General features: G+C 38.2%; 1 protein-coding gene across 1 annotated transcript in view; it reads right to left on the bottom strand.

Moving 5' to 3' along the window:
* ADCY8 (adenylate cyclase 8) overlaps nt 1-22218 on the bottom strand; it is a gene marked incomplete at its 3' end in the record, with an annotated part of 132402 nt that overhangs the window by 57499 nt on the left and 52685 nt on the right. Inside the window, exons 4-5 of the mRNA XM_082304201.1 lie at nt 20356-20467; nt 9666-9793 (exon numbers count right to left, since the gene is read on the bottom strand). Of these exons, the coding sequence (XP_082160327.1) occupies nt 9666-9793; nt 20356-20467 (240 nt within the window). The remainder of the gene's footprint in view (nt 1-9665; nt 9794-20355; nt 20468-22218) is intronic.

Below are 22218 nucleotides of genomic sequence, written 5' to 3'. Positions count from 1 at the left end.
CGATGAGGTCTCCCCTCTGTCTCCTCCAGGCTGAACAGACCAAGTGACTTCAGCCGCTCCTCATATGGCTTCCCCTCTAAACTCTTCACCATCTTCGTGGCTCTCCTCTGGACACTCTCTAGTGGCTTTGTAGCCTTTTTGTACTGTGGCGCCCCAAACTGCACACAGTGCTCAAGGTGAGGCCGCACCAGTGCAGAGTAGAGCGGGACAATCACCTCCCTCGACCGGCTAGCAATACAGTGCTTGATGCACCCCAGGACACGGTTGGCCCTCCTGGCTGCCAGGGCACACTGTTGGCTCATGTTCAACTTGCCATCGACCAGAACCCCAAGATCCCTCTCCATGGGGCTGCTCTCCAGCCTCTCATTCCCCAGTCTGTATGTACATCCAGGGTTGCCATGTCCCAGGTGCAAAATCCAGCACTTGCTCTTGTTAAACTTCATACGGTTGGTGACTGCCCAGCTCTCTAATCTGTCCAGATCTCTCTGCAGGGCACAAGTCTAAACTGGGAGAGGAGTGGCTGGAGAGCAGCCCTGCAGAAATGGATCTGGGAATGCTGGTCAACAGCAGGCTCATGGGTCAGCGGTGTGCCCTGGCAGCCAAGAGGGCAAACCGCATCCTGAGGTGCATCGAACACAGTATAACCAGCTGGTCAAAAGAGGTGATTATCCTGCTGTATTCAGTGTTGGTGCAGCCTCACCTTGTGTATTGTGTGCAGTTCTGGGCCCCACAATTTAAGAAGGATGTTAACGTACTCAAATGAGTCCAGAGGAGGGCAACAAAGCTGGCAAAAGGCTGGAAGGCGTGTCCTATGAGGAGCGGCTGAGAACTTTGAGCTTGTCTAGTTTGGAGAAAAGGAGGCTGAGGGGTAACCTCATTGCTCTCTACAGCTTCCTGAGGAGGAAAAGGGGAGAGGGAGGTGCTGAGCTCTTCTCCCTGGTATCCAGTGACAAGACGCCTGGGAATGGTTCAAAGCTGCATCAGGGGACATTTAGACTTGACATTAGGAAGCATTTCTTTACCGAGAGGATGGTCAGACACTGGAACAGGCTTCCTAGAGAGGTGGTTGATGCCCCAAGCCTGTCAGTGTTTAAGAGGCATTTGGACAATGCCCTTAATAAGATGCTTTAACTTTTGGTCAGCCCTGAAATGGTCAGGCAGTGGGATGGGATTAGGTAATTATTGTAGGTCCTTTCCAACTGAAGTATTCTGCTCTATTCTATTCTATTCTATTCTGTTAAATACTGTAAATTTTGGTCTTGTATTTGTACCCTCTGTGAGAACTAACACATGAAGATCTTATTGGAGAGACCAGGTACAAATGATGGTGCAAGTGAGTTCTGTTTCCAGAGTGTTCACTAAGGATTGCTGGATTTTAACTTTTCCTGTGTGATAAAAATGATGATGATATTCTGAAAAGGCTTTGTCAGCCTCAATCAGCCACATACATAGGACTTCTGCATTTGTTCAAAACTTCACATAGCTGTGCTGTCCACACTGCCTTCTGTGTGACACTGCAGACCCTAATCAAGGTCCTATCATCTCCCTTGCCTCATCTGTTGTCTTTCACAGCTTCCCAGCAACTTATTCTTGTGTGCTGCTCAGGTGATATTTGATCTCAGCTCTTCAGCTGCAGTCCGTGTGGATTTGGCTACCTGCCTGCATCCTTCGACTGAAGGCTATTCTGTTTTTCTGTCTGCTGCGGTGCTGGTGAACCTGCAGGGCCCCCGTCTTCACATCCTCCTCTTGCTTGCCCTTCACAGCAATGTACTCTTATGTTGATTGATAGGTAGGAAACTAATTGCATGAGGGGAGCTGACTGTTGTAGTTTAAAAGTGAGGTGATTGATTAGTATGTAAAAAGCCATGGAATTATTCTTTTTCTTTAAAATTTGGAGTGATGTGGGGTGAAACAGGTTTCTGAATTATGTAGAGAAGGGGACTTCACCATGGTCAAATTAATCTCCCTAATAGCCAGATTATCACATACTTTAAGAGGCCTTGTTTATATACTGCAATAGGAAAAAAGCAGTTAAAAAGTTTGAAACAATGAACAAAACTTCTCATAAATAGTAGCATGTACTCGTGTCCTGGTTTTGGCTGGGACAGAGTTAATTTTCTTCCTAGTAGCTGGTATAGTGCTGTGTTTTGGATTTAGGATGAGAATAATGATGACACACTGATGTTTTAGTTGTTGCTAAGCAGTGCTTACACCAGTCAAGGACTTCTCAGCTTCCCATGCTTTGCTAGGTGCACAAGAAGCTGGGAGGGGGCACAGCCAGGACAGCTGACCCAGACTGGCCACAGGGCTATTCCATACCATATGATGTCATGCTTAATATATAAACTGGGAGGGGGTGACTGGGAAGGGGGGAACCATTGCTCAGGGACTGGCTGGGCATTGGTTGGCCGGTGGTGAGCAATTGCATTGACCATCACTTGCTTTGTATACTACTATTATTATTATTATTTCTACTACTACTACTACTACTACTACTACTATTTTACTTTATCTTATTTCAGTTATTAAACTGTTCTTATCTCAACCCACGAATTTTTTCACTTTTACTCTTCTGATTCTCTCCCCCATCCGACCAGGGAGGGGTAAGTGAGCGAGCGGCTGTGTGGTGCTTAGTTGCTGGCTGGGGTTAAACCATAACAACTAGATACTGAAAAAATGAAGAGTGCTCATTTTGCATAAGCTCAGGCATTCCACATCTTTTAGTTCTTCTGCCTCTTAAATTTATTAAACTATCATTGAAGCTTCTAATTAAAAAAAAAAAAAAAAAAAATTTCTTCAACTGTTTTACAGGCTCTCTGCAAATACTTTGACAAAGCGTGTGCATGAAGCTGCATTATTGATGATCTATAAAGCAGCCCTTTTTACCTCACAAGCTGTCTGATATCTTATCCAGGATGAGGCAACTGTGACTGATGCTATTCATGCCATATCTAGTTTCAGTCAAGTCAGTGATAAAAATTTAATTGATTTTAATTGGATCTTGGCGTTTCCTTCTGGCCAGCGTTCTTTGATGGGTATTTGATTTTTGTGCTGTTAATCAGAAGCTTTCCTATTTGCATGTAGAAGGTGAGCCAAAAGTCAGAAATCTGCTTTTCAACCTTTTCTGTAGCTGCCAAAAATCTGAATTCCCTGGAATTCACGCCTTGCAGGTTCAGACAGTGACACAATGGCTACATCTGCACTGACCAATTTAACTGTGCAACATTCTGTCTATGCTTTGAGATACTTAAAACAGCCCCAGAATGTTTTTTCCTGGCCAACTAGCTCTCTTACCTGTCCCCAGGTTCAGGAGCTTGCATGTGACGAAGACCATTTCCAGTGCAACTGCCTGGTTTTGGAAGCAAAAATAGTTTAGAAGAATGGAGTTGGCCAGTCTGTGCCACTTTTTCTTGGTGACAGCTAACATTCCCTGGGGCTGTTTAATTTACCCATCAAGACATAGCCATTATCATCCTCGTGCAGATGTAATAGGAAAGTCTGTATTCTGGTTGAAGAAAATAAAGGTCATAGTTGACCCTACTTTAAGCAGAAGGTGGGACTAGTGATCTCCTGATGTCCCCTCCAAACTGAACTGCCATATGAGCCTAAGGTTCAATTACACAGACAACTTTTTGGTTGAACTCAACAGATTTGTGGAATTTTCCTAAATGAACTCAAGTGCTTTTTGGTGGTGATATGAGATGGTAGTAGGTGAACTGAGGTAAGTGCCCTTTTTGGTGTGATTCTGGGAACTCTGTTACACTTGCAAAGGAGATATCCATTATATTTAAAAAGCTAGGTAACAGGGTGCACTAAACTACTGAACAGCTCAGGTACTATGACTCGCAGGATATAACACTTTGTAGATGGACTTTAAACAGCATTGAATTTACTATTAAAGGTAGATATTATCCCAAGAAGCCAGTTTAAAAATAGCTCCAGGGTGAGTTTACCTTGGAATTAGAGCGGGATTCCAATGTCAGCAGAAACTATTATCTGGAGAAATTTCATATCATCAGAGTTATCATTAATTTAACTGACTTGCTCTGAGTTCAGACAGATACTATAGCAACACAGACAGAGTTAAACCACTTCTGTATTCCTGTTTCTTATGTCTCTGCTCTGAGAGGCAGGAAACTAATATGGCACAAGGGACTACAAACAATATTATCAGAAGTCTGCTTTTTCATTTGAAAACTATGTTATGAAAAGCTATATAAATATATACATTCCTGTGCCATCTTGCCAACATAGCTTTGATTGTATTTGGTGGCACATTCAAAGAAAAGAGGTCTCAGATGTATACGAACCTATAAATCTCTACCCAGTTCAATTCATGTAGCCACCCAGCAGCAAAAACAGGGAAAGATATACTGTTCTGATGCTCTTTTCATTCACAGTCAGTGGCTGAAATGGACACGTGGAGGTGACAATGTGATCCAGTCCCAGTGTGAAATCTATTCTCTCTGTGGTCTGTCTGAAAAGTGCTGGCTGAACTTGTGAATATCTTGCAAAGCCCCTTTCCATCACCATACAGAAATGAAAGTAAGCAATAGTTTTTGGTTTTGTGAAGCATTATTCTGTCTTCTGTGAATCAGGGCTCATTACCACATAGGCTGAGCCTTGTATGTGAGAAATAATCTGTGGAAGGAATTAAGAATTGGATCAATTATATTATTATATAATATAATAATTAAATAATGATGTATTAATCATGGAATATGAAAGAAATTCCTGGCTGTTTCACTGCCTAAGTAACTTCTTTAACAAGCATCGATCACGATTTTTTTTTAATACCCTACAGATGAAGTTAAAAGCAGTTTTTCCTGCAACAGGCAGGAAACCTGCCAGGTCAGTCACTGAGATCATCTAAAATACTTGTCATGTTTTGCTTTTGTTTTTGGCTTTGATTTGTTTTTTTGTTGTTGTTGTTGGTTGGTTGGTTGGTTAGTTTTCTTTTTTTTTCCCCTCTCTCATGAACTGATGTTAATATTAGTAGTTAATTACAGACTTTTAATGAAGACAAGCTGTTATCTAATTTCTGGAGTTTAGCTTACATTGTATGCTGGGACTATTTTTTCTGTCATAATAATTACTGTTTGAGCTGGTATTTTAGTGGGAAATAATCCAAGAGACGAAATCACTCAGAACTCCTTGACTTACCAAACAAATATACCAGCATAAAGGGTTTTTTTTTGAATTTCCACCATTATGTGGATTGTTGTTGGATTTCTATCATTATACCATGTGAGTGAGTCCTTGAGGAGCTGGGTCTCACACAGTGTCCCTACCCCTCTCTTCCCAGTCACCAGGATTTTAGGAATAAGGACACTTGAGAAAGTGGTGGTGAAAACAGCAGCCTTTAACCTCTGGAGGCAACTCCTGTCACTTAGACTGCCGTTGTGTCCCAAGCTGAAGAGCAGAAGGGTCAGTTACATTGTCCACCTTGATACCCTCTGCCACACCAGCTGGTACATTTTAGCCACTCGTTCTTGTTTGTATTCCAGTAATTTGTGCCTGACGGAAGTACTTACTCTAGGAAGAAATTAAGTTTTGGTTTGAAAACACTGAGGGACATAAAAACCATTGCTTCTCTTAGTAATACCATTGCCCATTTTTAAATCTAGTGTTTTTTCTCTCTATAAATTTTTTTATGTTCTTCTATGAAATAACTTCTCAGTCCTTTTTTTTGCTCAGCTAAACAGATCAAGCTTCTCAATTCTCTTATTTTTAAGGCACTTCTGCTTCACAAATTATTTTTGTGACTTTTCCCTGCACCCTTATAAAAATGTTTAACAAGCTTTTTAAAATGAGGCTACAACATTAAGATTCATTATTCTCATCTCGGTCTTGACATTAACAGATTATGCTCTGTAATTTCCACTTTGGAAGTACTCTCTCTTCTTCTTTATGATTATTTCCTTCTCTTGTCTTCACAGTCCTTCCTCTACTTCCACTTTCTTTCATGCTTCCTCTCCTTTCTCCTTTACCTCACTTTCGCTCTGAACTTTCTTCACTATGCTTTATGTAGCTATTCCTCTCCTCGCAGCCCAACGCAAAGAATGGAAAACCCCAACAAACAAGCATACTAATCTCTTTCTGGAGCATAATGTGATGTTCAGAATTACTTTTATGATCAGTATCTTTCTCTTATCTATTTTACATCCATTTTAATATATTTGAGGAAGCAATTGTCTCACCAAATCTAACCTTATTTTATTGTTAGGTCTTAAACTCATGTTCCGTCTTTGACTGTCAGCAAATAGATATCCCCATCTTGAATTTTGTCACATATCCCATCTATAAACCCATCCATCTGGCACTCCAACACAGCTTTGGAATTTCACTGACACGCAATGAAAACACCAATGACTGCTTTCTTCTTTCTTACAAATCTTTCCCTGTCTGTATAGACATAAAGATAAGATGGCTGCTCCTTTTTCTTGGTAAGAGCAGTTGCAGATTTAGTTTCTCTGTTATCTCTGACACCCATTTAGCTTGAGTGATAACTGTTAAAATGAAACATTATCATCTGATGACTAAACATTCCACTAGTATCTCATTTCTATCAACTGTCAGTACAGACAGGCATTAATGCAATAAAATTAAATACAGGAAGAGTTATGCTGCATGTGAAAAGATATGAGAACCAGCTAAATAAATGAACCCTTGTGAAGAGCGTGTTCTTTTCATTTTAATTTGCATTTCCAGCTGCAGCTAAAAAGAGTTCACGGGAGATAGAGTTTTGCAAGACAGCCAGAGTTAGGACTCTTGCTCATGCGCAAATGTGATGGGGCAAAACTTCCTTGCTTTAGAGTAAGTATCAGATTTCATGGAACCTTCCCATGGCTGAAAGTTGTATTTCAATTGTACTCAATGGTTAATGGAGCAAAGTACAAGAAGACAGAATGAAATAACAATAATAGCTTTTCTTTCATAAGATTTATAGCAAGACACAGTGATGCAAAAAATGGTTACAGAGAAAATAATGATCATGGATTGTTTTGTTGTGTTTTGAACAGTTCCTTACATTTGCAAAGACAGAAGTGCAGCAGCAAGACTCAAGTCTAGATCCTTGGTATATGAGCTTAAAATGAAATTGTAGAGTCTCGATTAACAATAATTTAACACTTTAGCTGTATGGACTCAAGTTGTATTAAAACACTCAGAAGTGACTTGTGAGTCAATTTGTCCATGTAGATTTATTTTACATGTTGTGGAATGAATAGATTTGAAGTTTTTGTTCAATTCCTGCTGACCATGCAGTCATCAACACTGGAAGGAAAATTCAGTAATGGTACCCTGAAATGGTACACTGTTGGGCACTGCCTCACCAGAAGTGTTGGTCCTGATCCTTGCAATTTTACCAACTACCTGTTGTCAATGGAGAGAACAGGAATCTTGGAGGACCTGCAGGGGAAAATCTGGTCTGCCTAATGTAACGCTTCCTTCTACATTAATCGCACAGAAAATTTAAACTGGTAACAAGAATCATGAGTTCTAAAAGTACTTGGATTGCTCTTCATGATCTAGGTGCCTAAATCCCAGTTATAGGTGGGATGTTGTAGCATAAATACTGGTTTTTGTTTTAGTGCCTAATTCTTAAGCTAGGCTAAGTGCTTGAGCTGAAATATAGCTAAGATTTAAAAACTACGATGTAGCTTTGCAAGAGGGAGAAGAAACAACTGTTCATGTAGACTTTATGAGTAGTGAAATTTTTGGAAATTTCCTGTAAACATCCTCTGATTTGCAGGAAGGCTTTGAGTTCGTCCATATAACTTCAATGTAATTGTGAAGTCTGGTTTCTCATATCTTGGATCTTCTCCCTATTATTTTGTACATACAAAATATTTATTTTGTGAAATATTCAGATGAAGATAAAAAATTTTACAATCATCAAGATGTCATTTCTAGCAGGTTTTAGATCTGATCAAATTCTGCAGTGACCAATATAGTAGAAACTCAGTTTGCTAAAGAAGGGTGTTTTTTTTTTTTTTAACTGTGAGAGATATCTGCTAATTTAAGTTCTGATTAATAGACTGTAGATAACTCCAAATTATCTCAGAAATGTGGACTGAATTATTTCTAATATCCTATGGAAGGATTGGTCCTCCCTATGGACTATATGAGCACACATTAAGGTAAGTAACATAAGGCTCCTATACTCTGAACAGAAAAGCCTGAGGAAAAAATCATGCTCACTGAATGACCAGAAATTCAGATACTGGATTATAAAAAAAATTGGAGGCAATCTGAACTAAATGATCCTGGGATAACCAAAGTCCTAATGGACTTTGGTTTGTCAGCTCCCACTGAATATAACTTTCATTTAAAATACTAAAACTACAGTGCCATTTCTACTGGATTACTGCCTTTGAGACCCGGTTCATAAAAGGACACCGGAGTGTTAGAGACTTCCACATGTGTAAGGAGATTCAGAGAAATTTGCTATCTTAGAAGAGAAATTACTTACAATGGGTTTGCTGCAGATGCTATTACCAAGCAAATGCAAATGATTTGATGTGTGTCTCCAAGAATTTTTAACAATGCTGGTAGCTTTTTTCATCTATGTATGTTCTCTAATTCATGTTTCACTTTCACTGTGGGGATTCCAGAAGCAAAATATTGATTACTTTGTGCAACATTTAGTCTGTGATAATTGAACTCAATCTTCTTATAGATCATTGTTGCATAACTGGTTACATCTTCCATTATTTAATTTTTGTCAAATTCTTTCTCTATTCAGATCTCAGTAACATAGCTGCAGTATGCATTAACTGTCTGATGTATGTAATGAGACACACTCAGATTAAAGGAGGAAAGCAATCTGGAAAAGAAGCAGACAAATAGACTGGACAACAAAACACCCATGGAAAAAGGAGAGTGCTTGCATTAGGTAATACTGTTTTAGAGAAGACTGCAACAGAAGAAGGATTTGGAGAAGAGGAACTCAGCAACACTGGTATAGAGGATAAAAAAGACAGAGAAAACCTCTCTTGGAGCATTAGATGTTGGCCACTGTCACAGTAAATCATTGGACAAGCTCTATACGTGGACTGCTGAAGCATTGTTATTATTAATCCTGATTGCATCAAAATACAATAATTTATCAGCAACACAACTATATTTACGTGATGGGAACACATCCCTTAATTAAAACATTTCCCAACCTTGTGGATTTAAGCATCAACCTAATTTAAGAAGTAAAATTTGCTCATCTGGCAAATCTTAGCGATTATGAGTTTGTCTATGAGCTAGTTTCCAAGCTAAAGTATTGCCACAGGTGTCTATTTAGTATTTATATTGTTGTTTTATTTTATTAAAGGGATTATTGGAAGCAATTCAGTTTCCTCCTCATCAACCTCCTCTTAAAAATAACAACAGTACAAAGTGAGAATTGTTAAGATCTCTGAAACCTGTCACTCACAACGCGCACATAGGTATCGTTTACATGCTCTGAAACAGCACAGGTTAATAAAATGCATCTAGTATCTGTTCCCACACATTACATGGGTCGAAGAAGTGCTGCCCTTTTCACAGTGAGAATCCTGAGGTCTCTGAACCGCCATAGGAATTACTTGTCTAGTAATAGCATTCTCAGATAAGAAGTTCAGGACACTGTCAGAAACAATGAAACAAGAAGAAGAAGGAAAAAAAGGCATTACCTGATAGTTTTGATCATGCTGAGCCCCATTTCCACACAGCAGTGTGCATGGTCCTGGCGAGGTTCTGGGAGCCCCGACACACAGTAGTAACAGTCCCCCAGGATCTTTATTCTGAGGCAATGATGTTCCTATATGTAAATGTATCAAAGAGAAAGCAAAGATTTGCAGTTATATTTTCATAATTTTAAGATGAATGTGACAGTGGTTGAAAAAAAAAAAAAAAAAAAACCAAACTTGTTGCTGGATGTTTCCTGCTTGTGATTAGTACAATCTCAATTTATTTCACTTTTGAAATAAAGTACCTTTACATTTTCAGTAAAAAAGGATATTGTGATTTTTGTGTTATGCTAGTCAGAGATGTCCTTGCTGATGGTGAGAAAGGTTTCATTGGAGTTAGGCTGGAAGCTAGGCCAAGGATTCAGAAACACCAGCTGAGATAATGAATAACCTATTTTAGACTATATTTCTCCAGGGCATCCTTTCTGCCCCCTTTCTACACTGGAAATAAATGAAAAACCTCTTTCATCTAACTGATAATCCCTTCCCACTTAAAGTTTCCACTGTCACACTGAAGCATTCCCAACATCTACAGGAGCTGAGCAAGTATCTGCAAGCCAAAAATATCAAAGAAGGTGTCTTGCATTAGGCTCGTACTGTGGAGAAATGACATTTATTTGGCACGCAGCTAGAGACATTCTTTACCCTAGGAGCAAACACTGAATTTCATTACTTAAATTAAATATTAACAGTGTCTTTATAAACTGAAACAACATATTACCGAGTGCCTGGATCATTATTTTAGAAGACCCTTTTCTAATGAGCAGAAATACCTGAGTTGCCAAAACTTTGCAGTTCCTAGGCAAGGAAAACAAGATTAGCTGTAAACTTGCCAAACGTATTCTGCTGGCTTGGAACTCAAAGGAGACAATCAATGCACAGGAACAGAGACCACAACAATTTGAGGCCAGAGCTGCAAGTGTCTAGGGGCAGACAATATTACAAGTTGAGTCAGGGAACTGTTTTTTTCTGATAAAGAATCATTGAAATAATAAGTGCAGTATTAGCATTCAATCAGTAAAGGCTGTGATGACAGAACATTAAAATGAAGACCAGTCATTACTGGGGAGTAGGATAATGATTTGTAAAACTGATTCATTAGGTGATAGCAAAATTTGGCTTGCGGTATTTATTTCTGTTTTTCTCTTCTCTTTCTATCTGGCAACCTGTGGTGGAGGCTGCTCTAATCAAAGGAGTGGGGATACACTAAATCCACTGGGGAAGAGAGAACTTTAAGTAGGACTTAGGAGCAAATGTGAATGTTGACTGTGCCTCAGGAATTGAGTACTGGCCAAATGAATGGGACTCGAGGTTATTCAAGATTTTGCCTAGGAAGAATGAAGCTTTGTAGTCAACCTCAGGAAAATCCTAGAGTGGCAAAAGGAACCTACACACTTGTACCCAAAGCTTTTGCAGAAGTCAGCTGAAGCCTTAAGCAGGCCAGCGAGCGTAAAATCTGCTCTCGGCACAGGGCCGAAGTAAGCTGATTCACCCTGAAATCTCCTTAAACCATCAGTAGGAGCTGACTGTGTTTGAAGCTTTGGCTAAGTCTCCAGCTAATACCATTGCTGGCTCTCAGAGTACATTGTCTAGCTGCCCAAGTTTCACAAGGAAATTCAAGACTAAAGTCAGGCTTATAAAATGTCAACATTCATATGTAACCCTTCTCTTTCCTTGTCCCCTTCTCTTCAGCCCTTCTGCAGACCCACACAAGTAAACACTGGGTATTTTTCATATGGTTGCAACTGAAATTGTACATCCTAAAATCCACCAAAATATTCATTTTTTACATGTTTCCTCCTCAAGGGAAAGAATGAGACATTCAATTTTACCACAGTTGTCACCTAAATTTTTTTCTATAGAGTGAAACTAGGAAACATTAATCAACAAGTAGCAAGGACTCAGTGGCATAAATCAGTGCATGTTAAACTGTGAGTGGGCTTCCTTAAGCTTCTCTCTGTGTTCCCTGGTTAGACAATATGCAAAGAGATAAAGATATTATAAAACACAGATTCTGAAGTACTTTGGCTTTTCTAATAGTGCCATTCAATTGATTCATATTCCAATTGCCATTTGCTTTCACATCTACAAAGTAAAAGAAGCATTTATATCATATCGATTTGACTGAGGTGGAGTAAAGCAAAAAGCAGCACTTTAAGTCCATTCGGACCCACTACAAATGCATCACAACCGATAACCTCATAGTATAATACAGAAAAAAAAAAAGGAGACTGTCAATTTCCAGGAAAGAAAGAAAAAAAGAGAAGTCTCAAGTAGTATCATATTTTAGTATTATAGTTACATTTTTACATGCAACATCTATCATGCAGTCTTGCACCTGTAGTACCTGCCTATCTGACGATGTGGGAATCCCCTACTAAGTGAGCATCTCATTCAGCACAGTTAGAGAACATAGTCTACAACAGAAAAGCCCACAGCTGTTTGGTTCTTAAAGACTCATTTATACTGGCTGAAGTGCTGATTCCATTAAAGACAAATGAGATCTCTGTCACCTGGCTGCACGTCTCCTCATTTGCTGAAAATCAGAACAAGGCAGACCACTTCAAAAAGATGTGATTTTTATAAGAAAGAAGAATCTTAATGCACAACAAGACCTGCTAATGAGGGCTTGATGTATGCAAATGTGAGTGCATGTGTGTGACACAGGAAATCTGTTCAGCTGCGCATGAATGTATGCTTTTTCTTGTCATGATACGTCATCTCTACACTCATTTGCCAAAGCTCAGGAAGTCATCTACAGAGTGAGATATCCAAATGGAGATGACTACATATAGGCGTCCATATGTCAGCCAGCAGTAAAGGCTGCCATTATAATCAAAGGTGAACCAGACAATGAAGTCAGGGAAGCCTAGGTACTAGTTTAACTCACAGATAAAGCAGTTGACTGGGCTTCAGTTCAGTTGTCTACACATAAGCTTATGGTGCATTGGTAAGACCCTTGGGTATGTGAGGTACCCACACAGGACTAACAGACGTGACATGTCCCTCTGGAGTGGTGCAAGGGCCAGGCAGGGTGTCTCTATTGGCACAAGAAGCCACAAGGGGCACTTAAACAGCTCCTTGTCTTCCTTATTTTTCCTATTAGTCAAATCATTATGACTGTTAAACATGAATTGTGTTACAGCCTGATTATGTTGTCCTTACCCTTTTTAGTCTTCCCTTATTATTCCCATCATACCTATTTCGAAAGTAAACTGTGGATTTTTTATCACTGGAAATGTTTCAGCTAGAAGAAGATAATTCAACAACTGCCAGGAAGGACAGAGGACTAATGGTATCTGCCTTTGGCAGAGGAGGACTGCGTGATCTCCTGAGATTCTCTCTGATAACTCTATAGTTTAATCACATCTACAGTTTAGACTAGATGCTTTGTCAGGCTGGTTGTATTAGTACATTAAGGTTAGATACATGGCTGATGTGTGTAGCCATGCTGTAGCTGTAAATAGGAGACTGAGTTTTGTAAGAGCCTACCTACTTTTCAGTGGTATAAAATGATAATAATAGCATTCAAGATTTTCCTCACACTCTAGACCTCAAGCCCACTTCCTAAAACCATGTCACCGCAACGATATCTAAGAGTTGCAAGTTGATGTTAAATGAAAATGAATGAAAAATATAAACATGTATGAAGAAACTGTAAAATAAATAGATTATTTAAATAAGAGAAAATGGCCATATGGGAACTTTGATGCAGTGGATATTACACTACGGTGTTAAATCTTAACACTGTTGTGAGGCTGTTATGATCTTCTCTTTATTTTATTCTATTCCTTTTCCCATAAGCAATCCGAGAAGTTGTCCTTGGGCATGTAAATGACAGATGATATTATACAGACATTCACATCAGTATCCACCAGCATCACACCCCTCCCCATACTCACTCATTAATGCCATTTACTAAAGGTATCAATTAATTTCTCAACATGTCACAAATGGGCTTTTTTTTCCCCTTATTTGCAGCTTCTCATTTGCTACAAGTGAAAGATTAAGAGGCCTGATACTGCCAAGATCAATTGAAATCAGTAGAAATTTTGCCTGGGGATATTGAGCAGACTCAAACACTGAACTATTAATAATAATTCTAGATGAATTCAGTGGCAATTGATAAGAAATCTTGTTCCAAATCACCTTAATCCAAAGCAAAAGAAAATATGCAGATTTTTCATAAATAATTACCTCATATGTGTGAATGATTTATGTTTAAGCTTATTAAATACACCCTTAGTGACTGGAAAGGAAGCTAAGAAAATTGGCATAAGGTGGAGCTGAAGAAATAAGTTGCTCAAATATCAAGTTGCTGAAAGACACTGTCAGAAACTTCATTAATATTTCTTGTTTCCTTGGGCTAAATTTCTGATGAGGGGAAAAAAGTGATTACGTTTTATGTTACGCCACTTTTTCAGTTCTGCCTGTGGTGAATTAATCACTTCACCTACTTTTGAAGGGAATCCCGTAGGCTAGCGAACAGCCCGCAGAAGAGTCCACCTACACAATTTTTATAATTTCAAGCTAAAAATTTGGAACATTGTGGGTGAGAAATTATTGAGGCTGAACTGCAGAACAAAGAGATCATACACATAAATCTTCTTTTAAAAGGTGGCCAGAGTGGGAGGAGGCAGGGACTTGGCCTTTGTGTACAATAGCTCAGTTCCTGAAACATTTGCCAAAGGTACAGGAAACCTAGATAAAAGGCCTTTCTCAGTATGAATGGGGTCTAGGCCAAAGTTCTTAATCAGCAGGCTGTTTTGTGGTGGGCTGGAGAGAGAAGTCCATCCAAATTCCTCCTATTGCAGCTCTGTTACTTTGGAAAACAGAGCTGGAAGCTTGACAGAGACAGATGGAGGGAAGTTCTCAAGTCTGGTGATGCAAGCAGAAAGGAGGACCAGGTTTGGGTCACGGTTGCAAGGACTGTTTCTATTTTTTATACACATAAAGCGAAAAATGTGGCAATCTTTCATCCTTTTCCTGGACCAGAGAATACTTAAATATAGCCCTATATTAAATCCTTTTTATATAGTTTAACAGATCATGTAAGGAATGCTTTCTTTTTTTTTAGAATAGCCTGTAGTGGGGTGGTTAGGACTTCTCCAGGCTCACAGAAAATATGGGTTTGGGGTCTCTCATGCTGTAGAAGGAACTGAGATACGTTCCTGTGTGAGTTTCCTAATATATCAACACTTCTGTCCCTTGCTGTACTGTGGAAGAAAAATACCTGTGGCTGTTGTGTCTCGTGAGCAACCACCCTTGGTAGCTAGTGTTAATTAGCAGATTATGATATAATTGTTAAAATGTGTTTTTAGGCACAGAAATCCCTGTTGGAAAGATTCAAGGTGTGTTTATTTCCTGCTAAGGCAGGAGCGATTCTGCATGGAAATTCTACCCCTTCAGAATTTCTAGGCCTGCAGACACATAAAGGGTGAGGTGGACATTTCTCAAGAATATACTTGTGAAGCCTAATTTTCATTCAAATTCCAATTTAGTCAACAAAGTGGTTTTGGGTTTTGTTTTTTGGGTTTTTTTTTAGGCTTGGATTTACATAACTCTCAGTTCCTAAATCACCAAGAAATTTTGAAACTGAAATTTTATTTAATCTGTCATTTTCACCTGACTTTTTTCATAAAATGCCTGCAGACTATCACTTCTAAGTGTTTTGTGGACTGGGGTTTTATTTGCCTGTTCAGTTCTTTTGATGTTTTACTGAGCTCTTTAGCATCTGAAATACTATAACTTTAGTAGGAACATTGTTTAATAGTGTTGTTTATTCACTAGCATTAGACAATTAATTGTTGACACTGGTGAGGAGGGAAAACACCCTAGAATTAAGCACCGCAAAAAGAACATTCACTCTCTCCCATTACTATGAATTCATACAATGTCCTTATAATTAACTAAATATCATGTATGTACACTCATAATGCACTTAACTCTGCTTCTCAATACAGCACCCCAAACATATACGCATGAAGAAATTCACACCTTTATTTACTGGCATATATGTTTAAAAGGACAGGTTTTTTTAGGGAGTCTCTAGAGTCCTGCGGGTTATGTGCTTGAAGATCATTTCACAAAAGAACAAAGCACTGCCAGCTCAGATGTTGAATGTGGCTGGGAAGAGTAAAGCACTGCAACAGGAGTGTCTTCACTGGGGAGACAAAAGAGCCTTTAACGCCCTCCACTCTTCCCTCTTTGATACCAGCTGGTGCAGGTATTGTACTGGGGTCATAGAAGAGATGCATCCTTATGGAGCCTGCTAGTTATTCTGGTTTTCACCCCTGGAAATGCTAGTCACAAGTAAGATGAGTAATACACTTTTGGAGGAATTTTTGGCAGGTTGTCTGCAGTCTCACAAGAGAGAATTTAACCAAGGTTACAGAAAAAGACCACCTCTCTTAGAAAAAAGAAAAATCTTTAAAAAGCAAAAGCAACCTGTGGTTCATATTACATAAATAACTCTCCCGCTAACACTAAGCTAGTAACATAAAGAGAAAAAAGGCTCATATTAAACTGTGAATTTTCCATTCAGCTTCTACTGTTCCTCTGAGTAAGAAGTAGTGTTATTCTGGTTTATCGTATGAGAGGCGACGAGACTGTAAGGAGATGAAGTGTCTTACAGGCCAGTAATTTTATTGTTATATGAAACCCATGGATTTTAATCTTTCAAGGGAAGATTTCTGTTTCAGCATCAATGCTTCATATTAAGGATGGGTCCAAACTCAAATCTAAGACTGTCTGTTTGTTCATTTTTGTGTATTTGTCTAAAATAAAATGCTGTGGCTTGATTTTATCTTTAGGTCTCAGTGATGTTGGCCTGCATCTCAGCTGCTGTTGTGACAAAGCTTACAAATGTCTGCTTCTCTAGGGTTTTACTCTTTCCTCTTTGTCATATCTGAAACTAAGTCTACACACGGTGTAGATACATTTAGAAATATGACAAACAATTTAAATCATAGTGTCAGCTGACATCTAGCACTGCAGAAAAGGCAGAGGAAAAACAAACGTTCAAAATTATTATTTCATCAAAGCAGGACCTTTTTTAGGCTTAAGTATCTTACCAAATGTCATCTTATTTCCCTTCTCTCCTCAAAATTTCTGCCGAAGGAAAATATTAATATTAATTAAGTTTCTGTTCAGGCCTTCCAGTAGATGGATATGTAGAGAAATCTTTTCTTCAGTTCTGTTTTATGCCAACTTATTTTTCTTCTTTTCTAACTGTCACTTTTCTTTTTAATAACTATAAATCTTTTATAAATATCATAGAGTGATTAGAAAGGGGAAGTAGCTGTACATAACATTACATTTCTTTCTTATAAGAAATATTGAACTGAGTTCTAATTTTTATTTAAAATATTCTCTGACAATGATACAGATATTATTGAATTTGTTGTTATTAATTATATGCATCAACATATGCCATAATACTTGATGTGACCGACTGAAGATTAAAAAAAATCTCAGAGCTCTCATTGCTTCTGCATTGTACAAGAAAAAGGAAGGTTGAATAAGAGAAGCAAGAAACTAAGCTAAATTACATTCTTCAGTAAGCTGTGAAATAGTGTCTTCTTTAATATTACATGATTTATATAAGACAACAGAGCAGATCAAACAATCCTTTATATAGGATTATAAAATACTACTTTTATTTAGAAGTAAATAAGGATTTAGAAGGATTTTCCTTAAAATCTTTTTCCTTAAAACTGCCTCAAGCTTTCTGCAATTGACCTCTTTGCTTTGATGATAATTCTTAGCAAAACCCAAGAATTTGAGTAACAGTGTCTTTTTAAAGAGTTATGGTAACTCTAGCTAAGCTGATTAAGAACCAGTTAAGTGATCGATCTGAAATCTAGATGTGAATGTGTAATCCTCATTAGTGCAAGATCCTTCCAGGGAGGTCTTGAAAGGACCACTTTCCAAAAAGCCTGTCAAGGATTTACAGGCAAGTATGAAAACATTGCTAATGACATTTGCAGAAGGAATAAGACTGATAGAATGATCAATTACCATGCAGACATGGTGGTCATAACAAGACAGCAAGACCATAAAAACCCAAAATAATATGTTTCAATAAAATAGTGTCATCACTGTATGTTCAGAAATGTGATCTTTGGACAATGATCAAGGAAAGAGAGAACAGGAGAAAAGGTGATGATCTGCCTCCACCACACTAGTGGCGGTTAGTCCAGGAACACTGGTTTCAGTGCTAGTACCTATGCCTTAAAAGAAAGTCTGAAAAATTGGAGGCAGTGCAGAAAACTAGTCCCAAAAAATTAGTTGAAAGAATAAATCTTACAAGGAAAAAGCTTTGTAATGAGCTTGGTCTGTTTCTTTTATCGAAAGGAAACCTGAAAAGTGGCTTGACCAAGGCACACAAATGTGTTCCCAGAGAAAATCAGTGGCTACAAGATGATTCTTTTGTCTAGGAAAAACAGGTCATAGCAAGAATTAATGGATGTAATTCAAAGTTGGAAAAAATCAAATGAGAAACAAGTCATACTGAATTAACAGTGAGAGTATTAAGGTACTGGAATAGACTCCCAAGATACACAAGTACTTCTCCATCTCCTGGGACCTTCAGATGAAGACTGGGTATTTTTCCAAAAGATACACCTTTACTAGGTGTGAAGCTTTGTACAATATCAGTTGGGTAGGTTGGTAGGTTCATTTAAATCACAAGTCCTTAAAATTTGGGTCATGGACCAGTCTGTGTCCACTTCCAAAATTTTCCAAAGGCAAAGTTTAAGTTCAACACAAGATTTAAGCCCTTATATTTTAGGCAGCTGGCCCCTCCATAAGAGTCCAGAACCCTGAGTGAGGAGTCTTGGTTTCCTATAAACTGCAGAGGGAGAGTTCATCTCCTTGGGTTGGACAGAAACACCAAAAACCATGTAGAGCTTCTGTTCCTCTCTAGGGCTCTTGGGCATCTCTATTGACAGGCCATCAGGCAGGTATCATGACATCCAGGTCTCGGAAGTCACAAACAAGGAACATAATCAATATTGAAACCAAGCAGGGAAGTGCCTTCAGGGTTAAGTGGCAAGCGAGGGAGGATTCTCTGGATTACACTTCTAGATGTAAATGCCTTCTTTGTTCTTACCTACTTTATTGGATCTAGTCCTTCTATACAAAATCTCTATTGGTTAAAAATAGTTTATGGAATGATTAGAAAATGGGGTTTATGATCGTGAAAGAAGAATCTGTTCTACCAAGAATGCTAGGCAAAATTGAAATGTAAAGCAAGGCAATAAATCATATCGTGTACATATTCTTCCTAAAATACTTCTGTGACATACATACATTTAATTTGGTTTAAAATATGTTTCTTCAGTTCGGGTAGCTATTTTTGTCAAGCCATACAGAGGCAGACATTACTCCTATAAGCTTTCTAAAAGACAGGACTGAGGTAACTTCTTTCACCCTGCTTGGTTTCTAATGTAGATCAGAGTTGAGGAGGTTTTTTTTGTTTGCAAAACAAATATTGTAAATTGCATTTACCAATTTGCCAGTGTCCAGGCAATGGGTTATGGCATCACTCTGTACATGAGAAAACACATTGCTATTTGAGATAAAAATAGCTGACTCAAAAGAGCTTTGAATAATTACAGAAGTCTTGCCTTTCTTGACTTTAATTTGCAAGCTAAGAGATGACACCAAGGGTCTTACTGATGTCTGTGCAACACATGCACAAATACCCTGTACACCTGAACCAGAAATGTATAAAAATCAGTGAGGGATGTAGATATGTACATCAGAGCAAGCCACTCCAGGCTCCCTTTATAGTAAATAGAGAGCATGGTAAATGATATTCAGAATGTAATTCCTGGTTTCCCATAGTAGGCGCCTACATTTGATTGGATAAATTATAAGCTAAACTCTATTAAATGTACTTCATTGCCTACACTAGCAGCCTTATTAGCCAGCTCAGATGTTGACACCTAAAGATAGTCACGTGAAATGAAACTTTGACCAAAGAACCATAAAAAAGAAGAAAAGAAAATGCAAGCCTAGCAAAACTGAGCATGTATTTCTATGCTTTGCTTTTTTTCTAATCAGTACTAATAAAGTAGCAACTAATTTTCCTAATGTAATAAATTACTGTGTTTAATTAATTTCATTGTTGAGTTAGACAGAATGCAACCTAAATATTGTAAAACCTGAATGCAACCTAAATATTGTAAAACCTGCTAGTAACTAACCATTGCAATGACTGTGGTGGCTGATTATATGACCTTTTAATGAATAGGTCTTTTAAACTTCCTCAGTTCTTAGAAGAAAAGTCAAAATAAAGCTATAGTCTTAAAAAAAAATCATTTTCCAGCAAGGACCAGAACTATGAAACTTCCTTAGAAACTGTAGTAAGCGATCTGCTTTCATACCAGTCTTGGTCTAGCACTGCAGAAGCACAAAGTCCTGATGACTATCTGAGCTTTCACTTGCTACCAGAACTCATCACTTCTGATAAAACTTGTCAGTGTCTTCCAACCTCAATGGCTGTATAAAACCCCAATGGGGAACATCTGGATGAATACTGTTCAAAGTGATCAGAGGGTATTTCCCAAAGCTCCCAAATACAGAGTTGACTTCCTATCCTTTTGCAAATAAGCTGTGTTTAACTCACATGTGCTAGTCGATCAAATCTGGCAAAGAGTTCATTCAGCATTCGGACCAGCTCCTGGGCTGACAGAGTTGTGGAGAGGTTGGTGAATCCTTTAACATCTGCAAAAAGAATGCTAAAAAAAGAACAGAGATTAATATTGCAATCTATTACCTTTGATAATTGAATGTCCTAAATTACCTTCTAGTAATTTATTAGTGAATGATCATTTTAAAGTCATGCTACCTTTGCTCTACACTTTTGGAGATTCTGGAGTCCTGAATATAAATATTGAAGGGACTAAAGAAATACTACCAAGTATGAAAAAGGGTTTTGCCAAAAATGTGTGTTATGCAGCTTTGGATTCTCAAACCATTCAGGAAGATATAGCTAAGCCTTAATAAGAACAGTTATTCCCATTTATCAGTGAGAAGACTGAGGTATAGTGCACCCATAATATAGAGGGCTGTATAAACAGATAGACTTGGCACCCACCTGTCTGTTAGTATCTGACAGTGTTCTTTGAGGGTGTGTTTATATATAGCTGTTTTTTACAGTGGGTTTGACTTCAGTGATTTCATTTTTTAGTGTGATTTTCAGGCTTTACTTATCTATGTGCCATACAAGACTCAAATCCTGAGACAACAGACAATTCATGACAGTCATGATATATACCAGGCTCAGGCCAGCTTTATTGCATCTAATTTTAGAGACTTGACAGAAATACCTGAGTTAGAAGTATAGTACCCTCTATTTAAGGCATGAATCTTTATTTGGATGATTCCTTGATCTTTCCATTGACTTCACGGGGAGCCCGGTGTGATAATACTTTGACTTTAGGTGCATTAAATTGGGTGCCTGAAGGATTTTTACTAGTGACAAAAAACAAAATTAAAAAGTAAAGTACCAAACTACCCAAAGAGGAATGAATATTAAAAATAGTCTAAATTGATAAAAAATAAGATTTTCAAACAACGAATTTCTACAGTTTTCACTATCAAAACAACAAAAAACTAACTGGATACTAATTTTAGGGATTCATATAGCATTGGCTTAGGTACCGTTCAGTCCTCAATATTTAGGAAAAAATAAGGTGAAACCCGGTTTTGAAAAGATCTAGTCCCTGGTAGCTTGTATAAGAACCAACCAGTATCTGTACTCTAAAGCATGCAGAGTCTTCATTTTAAGTCTTTTTCAAGCATAAATTATGTTTTGACTTTTCACCCCTGACTACAACTCTTTCCCGTTCAAACAGAAGAGCCATCTTCTCCCTATTTTGGTTCTTCTACAGCAACACTTACTCTGAGAATGAAAAAGGGTAATAGAAGACATCTTAATTTAGTGCAATTCAAACCTTTTTAAGGGTCCTTGATACTTTCCACCAGATTTAATAAAATAATATGTCTGAGCTACTGCAAGGCCACAGAAGAAGCAGATAATCAATTTACTCTTTTGCAGAAGTTGAAATTATGGTTATTGAACTTGTCCAGACAAAGTTATATTTGGGTTTCATCAAAAGGCAAAGTACATGCTTTCCTAGCAAACCATCTTCCTTCATATCCAAGGACGCTTATTTTTCACTTCGTTCAGTGTTGGCCACTCAACCATTTGCCCATGTGGTTTGGGGCAAACTTATGGAAAATATTATTGGCTTAGCTAAATATTCTGATGGTCAGGAACTACAATAAAATCAGAGATTCTGTAACATCATGAAGTGGAAGCTGATCATTCTGGTGTAAATTACAATTAGGACTTATTACCTTGAATATCAGCTCATAGGATAACTACCACCTTCCCACTAACTAGTTTCAGTAGAGACAAGATTTAGAGAGGGGAATAAAATAGAGAAATGGAATTAGGAAAACAATAATAAGAATGATTGAATGA

This window comes from Platalea leucorodia, assembly GCF_965183815.1.
Source record: "Platalea leucorodia genome assembly, chromosome: 1".
NCBI lineage: Eukaryota > Metazoa > Chordata > Aves > Pelecaniformes > Threskiornithidae > Platalea > Platalea leucorodia.
The sequence above is the reverse complement of the archived record's forward strand: the minus strand, read 5'-3'. Positions and strand labels throughout refer to the sequence as shown.